At 40.4% G+C, this 9,811-nt stretch overlaps 1 protein-coding gene across 1 annotated transcript in view; it reads right to left on the reverse strand.

Moving 5' to 3' along the window:
• The window catches only part of ITPR2 (inositol 1,4,5-trisphosphate receptor type 2), a 296,427-nt gene extending 286,699 nt beyond the window's left edge, over window positions 1-9,728 (reverse strand). The window contains exon 1 of the mRNA XM_013003968.2: window positions 9,624-9,728. Coding sequence (XP_012859422.2) covers window positions 9,624-9,715 — 92 coding nt within the window. The 5' untranslated portion in view covers window positions 9,716-9,728. The remainder of the gene's footprint in view (window positions 1-9,623) is intronic.
• Window positions 9,729-9,811: the final 83 nt, after the last annotated feature.

Consider the following 9,811-nt stretch of genomic DNA (forward strand, 5'->3'; position numbering starts at 1 on the left):
TATTCAGTCCCACTCTGATTTCCATCACTACACAATTACTTCACTGATTTAATGTATTCACACTGCCGTGTATCAGGAACTGTGGGAAGCACTGATCCTGCTGCTGCTGCTGCTGCTGCTGCTGCTGCTGCTGCTGCTGCTGTTATATGCTATGGAGTGGATTCTCCCTCCACCGCGACCCCATGCAAGACAGCATGCATGGTTTAAGATCCAGTTCTGTTCTTGTGCCACTTATAGCCCTGAGAGCAGACAAGGTGTCAAATGTATTTATGTCTCCCATAGACCATAGTCAAGGGTCATTCTACAAATTCTCCAAAGAAGATTACGTATTTGAGATAATAATTAAAAATAAGTTAACATCAGTGTCTCTTCACCCTGTGTCCCCAGTATAATATAGCGAATATTTGTTGGATCAACGAATGAGTTAATCTGCAATATGCTGAAGGTAAACACCATCATCAGGAAAGTTGCATGTATATAACCCATAATGTGTGCACTTGCTACAGCTTTAGTATCCATGTTCTTCCTGAATAATCTGATAATGAATTGTTCCGAATTCAAGGTTAAAGATTAGAATGTGTATTTTGGCATAAACTATATAATAGTTATTGTTAGTGGATTACTGCTTTGAATTTTAACAGAGTTAATACATACACCTCGAAGATATTTTAAAAACATCTAATGCACTTCAAATCGCCTGACAAACCACTGCCTATAGAAGGTGGCTGAATACTCAGACAAAGGAGGTCTCCTAGTTAGTACTGAGATTACTAATGAGGAAGGCAGTCATAGACTAAAATGTGTATGTCTCATATGTCAAACAGATTTCTAAAATAAAACAGAATAAAAATGTACCGCATGAGTTATGTCAATAACCCGAAAGCGCTCATTTCTACTGGTCAGACAAATATTTTTTCATAATAAATTTTAAGACACCAGTAGTGGCCAAGAACAAACTACATTTGGTCAGCATATGACCATCTAGCTCATGAACATGCAGTTTCCCAGTTTGTGGTTTCCCTCCACTGACCATGACCAGGCAAATGCTTTATTTAAGTATTTTAAAAATAAATGTTTGCTTAACAGTAGCAGAAAACTGAAAAATCTTTAGAACAATCATTTTCATTTTACTTAACTTTCCTGACTATAAAAATAATAGATGTCTAATCAAAGTAAATATGAGAGAGGTCTTCAAAAAGTTCATGGGAAACATGCATTGTGGGGTAAGGAGGAACTATGCAAAGATTTCAAAATAATTAATCAGCCAAATGAATTTGCACTAAATTGTTATAACATGTCTGAGTAAAATCTAGTTTGAGGCACAAAGAATGCTAGCACGTCAGTTTGAAAAAATCCACTGTCAAAGCAATATAAATTCTACTAAAATTGATGCAGGAACAAACATAAAATATATGGTAATGATTGAATAGTAGACAGGAGCCATGATGGTGCAGTGGGTTATGTTTCGGGGTGCTAACCACAAGGTTGGCAGTTCAAACTCCCCAGTCACTCCATTGGAAAAAGATGAGGCTCTCTGCTCCTGTAAAGACTTGCAGCGGAAGAAACCCCAGGGAGGACCAGGATGAATCAGAATCAACTCGATGGCAGTGGGCTGGTTTGGGAATTTGAGGTCAAAGAGTGGTGAAATCATTGCTGCTTTATAAAATGTTTCTTTCACTATTCACCGTGTATATAATTTTCCAGATGAGGAGTGTCTCACCTAAGTCAGCACTGGAATACATAGATAGGCAGGCACACACACAAGCATAAATGAATTTGCAAAGGTACCGTTTTTTCTGTTAAACAGATGAATGAATAAAAGATCATTCACTTCTGTTATTATAATCTTGTGATCCATTACCAAGGTCTGGTGTACAAAGGGTAATATTCATCTTTATATTATGCCATAAATTCTCCACAAAAGTCTGCTGTTACTTCCCTTATATTTATATGACATTCCTTGTGCTTATACGTTTACATTGTAAACGTTGAGTCTGTAGTGTTCTGTTTATTTTCTGTATAATTCCAACATACACCTGTATGAGACCAGCTCCAAACGGAAAACACAATTGGGAAGGAGTGAGGGGAGGTGCGCTGTGGAACTCTATTAAACCTAGAATAAAGCCAGGCAGTTGCCTTTAAATTCAGTTCCATCAAAGCCAAGCACTGGAGGGCACTGGAAGAGTGAAAGTTGTTCTCTGCCAGGGTGGGTGAAAATGTAGTTTCCACTCAGTTCTCCACAATACAGTCACAGCCCAATGAAGTCAAACCAGAATGGATGAAATGTTGTAAAATGTATGAGGACCAGAACAGGAAAAATGATGAGCTGAGACTCTGCTAGCAACGGAACCTCCCTCGGAGAAAACCAGGGCAGCAGGCATGGTACACAGCACACGCATCTCTTAACTGGTCGTTTGGGAAAATGCCGTGGCCCACTCAACGATGGCAGCGACCGCCCTGTTTTGACTGTGAGTTGGTTTCCATAGTCCTGGCTGTAACCAGTCTCCCACATCAGCCTCCTGAAAGGCTTCACCACACCTCTTCCCAGTATCCCAACTCCAGGGCTTCAACACACAATTTTGCTTTTTCTAGTTTACCGTCCACTTTGCTCAATTTTTTAAATTCGGGTTGGTTCTGGCAGCATCTCCTCAGCCATGACTGCATCCGTTCAAAAGCCCTGATCTCAAAATGAAGTGTTATTTATGCAATCACTTCCAGGTTAAAGAAGTACTCTGCCTTTCTACTTAAAATAGTCGGTATGTTCACCTCAGAAGCTATCCTGGTTCTCAAACTGATTTCAAGTTTCATGACAGTTTACATTGCTCAGCCTTAGAACTTCCAAAACAACTCAGATTGGAGACTATATTATCTTCATTTTCCACCCCAAACATGCACACGTGTCCACTGATATTTTAGATAATTTGATCACATTATCATGTGTCTTAGCCAAAGCAAAGTAAGCTTATATGTCTAGGTATAGCCAGAACTAATGGCTATTAGTTGGAAAGGCTATATTTAGAAGATATTAAATATAAATTACAAACTACGTAAAAATAAAGGTTAACCATATCTACTCCTTGTTCCATATACAACTCTAAATCTTCATCAAACAGTCCTATTAACAGTGAGATTCCGAAACTATAATAACAACATAATTAAACAAGTAAAAGATGATAATAAATCATGTGTGCAAACATTTAAATATCCAAAATGTTATTTGGGGAAAAAATTAGTAGGGAAAATCCAAGGGACTGTCATGGGAAACAATAAAATTTCAGTATGTACACAGTATTGTTCATCTACAGAATTAAACCAAAATTATAAACTGTATAACCCACGTCACCCCCTGACATCCGTCATTGAATGTGGAAACAAGGGCATTGAAAAAGTCATTGAGTTGAACAAAATCTAACAGTCAGTAATGAAAAGGGGACCAATCTGTTGTTACTTTGGCTCAGAGACTATTATGATGCTTTGAGGTCACTGTAGCAATTGATGGTCGCTTGACACTTTCAGAGACCTTAACAGTGAGTGTTAATGCTTGGTAGTTCTGAAAAGGAAACTTCAAGCCAAAGGCAAGAGTCACTTAAACATACACACAAATATACAAACACTAGTCATTTATTGACCTCTCAACCATGCCAAATACCCTCATTGAAGAATCATGCTTTTCACTGATTTTGCGGTCCTACCCATCCCAGCAATTCTGCTAGGTGCACTACTCGCTCCATGATATCTGACCATTGGTCAAATCAATATACCCCGAAATATGAACTGTCAAGTGACAAAGGAAATAAAACTCAGTATAGAAAAAAATGGAAGGAAGGGGTGCAAATTATACGGCATTTAAAAGTGTAGCATTTCAAAAACTCTCTCCTTCCCTTCTGAAAATATAAACTATAATCCTAAAATGTGTCCATGGAACGAACGTTTGTTTAAAATATAGGATTTAAGGCAGTTTTTCATAAGTCAAGATGGATATTGCCTATATAGATCTTCACATGAAAAAGCAACTAGAAAATACAAGCCCAGCCCCCTGCACGTGCACAAGCTGGGAAGGCACAATCTTGTGCCTCAGTTTGCAACAATTCAGGCCTCAGAAACATCAGATAATACTGGTTAAAGGATAACTGTGGAAAGAGGGAGACATGCAAATCTTTGCAACTGGGGCATTCAAATGTTCCAGAAACAAAGCTTCTCTGATTCTAGAGATGGAAGAAACAGGCAGAGAACTCAGCTTGGAAAGCTGGGTCACAGAGCCTAAGGAGATTCTCCACATCCTTGGGCCAAAGGGACTTCCAGAAAGGTCTGCTAAACTTACATCGAGTCAAGCTGTGTGACTTTGTCGGCTGAAAAATGCTCTGCCTTATTAAGTAATCCTAAATACCAAAGAATACCAGGGTATAGCCTTCCAAATTCATTCACACAGTAAGTATCATGATACAAATAGCCTTGTACGCATTACCTTGGAATGCTGGGGAGTTCTCATTCATGGCCTTCCCAAACGGAATTCGAAAAATGCACTCATACTACCAAAAGTGCCATGTGAATGGCACTAAGAGTAAATTGTATTTTCAGCACTGGTTTATGTGACAGTGGGACAAATCATTCTGGATGATACATACAAGGCCAATATTGTCAATCCACCTCTCTGATTGCCATGTATAATATTCATGGGGGTTTTGGAAAGCTAAAAGGGATGCAAAAATATATGTATAATCTGAATTTTCCTATCTATGTAGCTATATAATTATATCTATATATCTATATAATCTTCTGATCCTATACATTTTGATATGCATATATATTGAATATTTATCTAAAATAAATCAGGCTCTTTTGCTTCTCTCATTCATTTTTATAATACCCCCTAGTGAAGTGCAGGGAAAGGTGAAGAGGAAACAACCTGTTCTCTTCTTTTATCTTCCAGAAGTTGAAGCCTGGTGGCCTAGAGGTTATGCATTGGGCTACAACTCACAATGTCAGCAGTTTGAAGCCATTCGCTGCTCCATGGGAGAAAAATGAGGCTGTCTGTCTACTCAGTCTTGGAAACTCACAGGGACACTTATATCTGGTCCTACAGGGTCTCTATGAATCAGAATTGACTCGATAGGTATGAGTTTGGGTTGTTGTTTGTTTGGTTTTTTTGAAAAGAGAATAAATGGTACGAACCATTAGCAGCCGACCTCCAACTAACTAGCAACCAACCCACTGCCATCTAGTCAATTCCAAAGCACAGCGACCCTCTAGGGTTTCTAAGGCTATTCATCTTTACAGAACAGATAGCCTCATCTTTCTCCTTCAGAGTAACTGGTGAGTTTGAACCATGGACCTTGCAGTTGACAGCTCAACACTTAAGTGACAGCACTGGAAGGGTAAGGAAATTCAACTAGAAATTTGTGATCTGCGTTTGATACACAGAGTGTATAAGTAATAACCCTACAATAATATAAGGAGAAACTATAACTAGCATGCTGCTTTACAGACTGATAGCACTGACCCTAACTCGCAAACTAAAAGATCTACCAGTGATGCTTTAAGATAACAGAGGAGATGATGCTACTTTACCTGACAATGTGTGGTTCCATGATTCATTCCAATGAATCATGGCCACTGGGAAAAAAACTGTCCAGAGATCTTTTTTTTAAGCAGAATGAGTGCATTAATCATTTTCACAAAGGTCCTGATTTCTTGGAATAGGTAAGTCAGATGATTGTATCCCATTGACTTAATTAAGTCATTAAGAAATTAAGTGGGATATTTTCTCAAGTGTAGAAACTTTACACCTCCAATTTTTAGAAAATTATTCTATATACAGAATCCCTTTTAAAACTACCGGCCTATAAATAAAAACCACTCTACAGAGCTAATAATAATTAGTACAAGAATGAAGAATGTATTCTAAAATTGATTGCAGTGATGACGGTACAACTCTTTCTAATATATGTAAAGTATTGAGTTGTAGGGCATGTAAATTATATGTCCATAAAACTTATTTTAAAATAAAAAAGAGTACCCAGAGAATACTTGCATTTTAAGCTCTGATAAAATAGCTTGGCTTGGTAATTAAGGTCATAACTCAGTTTTAGCTCCTTATCTAAGAACTCCCACAGAAATGCACACTCCGATGGCTGACGGAGCAGAGAAATCACGGCGGACTGCAAGTGGCTGTGGACAGATCTTCATATCTTGGCACACACAAGACTTAAGGTCAGGAAAACAAATTATCTTCTTTCTTCTCAAGCTTCCTTTTCTCTCTGGTATGTTTTGTTTTGTTTTGTTTAAGAGATCCTTTATTAAGTCTTAAATAAGGCACAGCGGGGAAAAAATCATCTAAATGAGGGAGGCTGTCAGCATGAGGTCATAATGGTGTCCAAAGTAGTCACAGCCACGTGGCTAAACTATAAAGCTTGGAAACAAGGAAACTTCTCACAGAAACAATGATTGGCAACAGATCGATTTATCACAGTGAAAGGCAGTACTATGGAAACAAGAGACCATGATTGGGATAGGTACACCACTGCCAAAAGCTAACAAAATTGGTTCAAGGCCCCCTGACCACCTTGTTTGCAGTATGGCTAACGACTATGAGACTCTAGTATCCCAGTTTCCATCAAGGACACCCCAGGCAAGTTTCTGGGAACAAGGCTGCCCTCCCTGGGATGTCAGCGACAATCTACTTTCAAACACACTCAACCTGAAAGAATTCAATGGAGGTTGAATTTATGTAGAGACTCAAAATGGATTTAGCACTCTCACTGTAAACCATGGCCTTCTGCAAACCTAGTGCTTACAATTTAAACTCTAATATATCCCTCCTCTGATCATGGATTTTGTTAAAAATCCTTTGATCACACTTAGGTCGATGTACTTTTTTTGGCCCTGACTGGTTTGATGGCTCCCTTAAATGGTCATTTGTTTTAGGACAAGCCTTTAAGACACCAGACATTATCCTTTCTGATAATTGGCACCACCTGAGTCCTCTTCTTGTATAACTTTTTAATTTAATATGTAGAATAGGAAATGATTACTTTAAGAATTATAAGAGCCTTTTAAAAAGAATGTTTCAGATGTTTTCTGAAAGCAACTTAGTTTTTTATTTTCATCAACCTTGTTTGCATATTGCACACAGTGGAGACTGAAACTGTCCATTAAAAAAATTATTCATAGTTTCTGTGTTATTTCTATGTGGTGCTCCCAACTGAAAAAGAGCACGCTTTCCAAGCTGTCCTATTTTAAAGAATTAAAGTGCTACATTTTTATGTGCCACAGATGTAATAATATCATTGCTTTGTCAAGTGAGATATCACAAAATTTTAATTTTACCATTTTGCTTGATTAACTGCTGCAGATTATTCGGTGATGGCTAGGAATTGTACAGCGGCACATCATCCCTGTCTTTCAACTGTAACTGTCTTGTGGTGGATTCCAAAAAGAGGTCCTGAGTTAAGTATAGGAAGAGCTCTAATGGTCTAATGTAAAATTATCTGAACCTCGAGGCAGTCTGTCTTAGAAAAAGAACACCGGAGCCAAGCTTCACCAATGCAATGGAAGTATTTCTAAATATCATTCATCTTCTCAGAATCAAGCTATCTGAAAGTCTTGTCACATTATTTGCAACAACACCCAACCCATTAGCAGGAAAATAATATGCTGCATCAAAAGATTCTAAGGAAACTCAATTTATAAAATGCTAATAAGAAATATTGAATGCAAATAAGTTGTTTATAAAAATACACATACTATACTAAAATGTTATTCAAGCTGATTTTCTCAAGACCTGAAGATTAAGATATGTAGGCAAAGAAAGCACACTTAGCTGGGAACCTGGAGATGGGATTAGGGCTCTGTTTCTGGGGGTAACGCACATTATTTCCCAGGGGGTAGTTTCTCTAAACTGAGTAGTGAAAGACTCCACAACTTCCAAATTTTCGTTTCCCGATTTACCCTCCATCGCCCTGCTACTAAGAGTTTTATATTGTGCTTTCCCATACCATTGCTGAACAGGACCTTACACCAAAATATGGCCTTTTGTTTGCATAGATTTTATACTCTATTTCTAATCCTTTTATTATTTTGTCTACAAAATAATGACTGCTCACAGTAGTGACAATTACTACAATAGCTAATACGTGCGCATGGTGTGCTAGGCACTGTGCTAAACGCTTCTAATGCATTAACACCACAACCCTAAGAGGTAGAATCCACTAGAACTCCCATTTCAGATGTGAGGAGGTGGAAGCCCGGATAGGTCTGTGTAACTTACTAGAATCTTAACGTGTTAGTGGGGGAAGACAGGACTGAACCCTAGGCATTCTGGTCCTAAAGCCTTCCATGCTTAATTTCCACACGACAGACACAAAGCATGTAAGAGCAGAGTTCATCTACAAAATGTTGCTGGCAGCCCAAAACTCAATTGTGCTTTTAATTCTTTCAAAAGCAATGGAAGTTTCTGATTTACAAACCCAACATACGCGCTTGCCACCCATACTTTTTTCGTCTAGGGTTCAGTTTCATAGGGAAATACTATTGATTGTATAGGGATAAAATTAAATCTCCGTTGGTTCCCTCACTACTAGGAGAAATTCACGAATAACAGGAGTCTAGAAGTACTGGTGACTTCCACAGCCCTGGACTGAGTAGGGAGCACTCCGTTACAACAGGTCTCAAAGTCATGACCCAGGACACTTCATGTGCCTAAAACGCAACCGCAGAAAACAGTAAGCAGCCAGACGGCGGAAATACCAGTGCCAGAGCCTGAAATCTCTCAAACTCGGCAGAAGTATTAATTTAAAAAATCCACAAACCTGTGTAGCAAAATATAGTTTCAGAGTACATTTAAGGTGTGAGCTTGGATTCATAATCAAGACACGTTTAACAAATACTGGCCTTTGAGTAAGGCCCGTTTAACTATATCTATCCCATTCATAAATCAATCTCGAATCTCAAGAGCCTTACATTACACTTGGCTGACTTCCAGGGGAAGGTCAGCATTTCAGTGGGCCAGACCTGGGAAGGGAGAAGCGGGTCAGAATTCTCAAACCCCGCAGGCAAGCAGAGACCTTCTTGGGTCACAGCGCTGCAGACACCCCCAGGCTGCCCCCAACAGCAGGGCGAGTCTGCGGTTGGCAAGGCCCAAAGGAAATTACTTCAACGAATAAGAGACAGTGAGCTGGGCGCGCAGGACAATGCCACACTCGAGGTTCATGCCCAAGGCCACGGACTTACACTGGCTGCTCTTTCGACAGAGTGGCTGAGACACAGGGCTGAGCCGGGTCTCGAGAAAAAGATGAAGCAAGAAATTGTTTTACTTTGCAGGGAAAACAAACACCCCTTTTTAATGAAAACAACCCCTGGAGACGCCAGCTACTTCTTTGCCAGGCCTGTCTTGGGGCTTTTGAATCACTTCCTCCTTTTCGGATGTGTCTCTGAATGTGAGATTAAGAAGTTGCTGCGAACGCCTTGCCTCTCCCGGCTGCTTCCTGCAAGCGAGCCGAGCGCTCGGCGCTGTCCGCGGGCGGAGACCCGGCCCGGCCCGGCCACGCTGGGCGGCACGGGGGCCGGGCGACGCGGCGGCACGAGGAGGGGACGTGGATGGGGACCGAGAGGGCGAGCACGCTTACCCCAGGGTGCTGATGAAGCCGTTGACGGAGCCCTCCGCGTACAGGGACACGATGTCCCCGATGTAGAGGAAGCTGGACATTTTATCAGACATGCTGCCTCATGCTCCGGGGTGGACGGACGTCCCTCCGCTTCCCTGCGCCCTTGGCCGGGCGCCGCCGAGGCAGAAGCGCAGCGGAGCGCAGGGCGG

The sequence above is a fragment of the Echinops telfairi genome, unplaced genomic scaffold, assembly GCF_000313985.2.
Source record: "Echinops telfairi isolate 266 unplaced genomic scaffold, ASM31398v2 ScPeMD7_21;HRSCAF=78, whole genome shotgun sequence".
Classification (NCBI taxonomy): domain Eukaryota; kingdom Metazoa; phylum Chordata; class Mammalia; order Afrosoricida; family Tenrecidae; genus Echinops; species Echinops telfairi.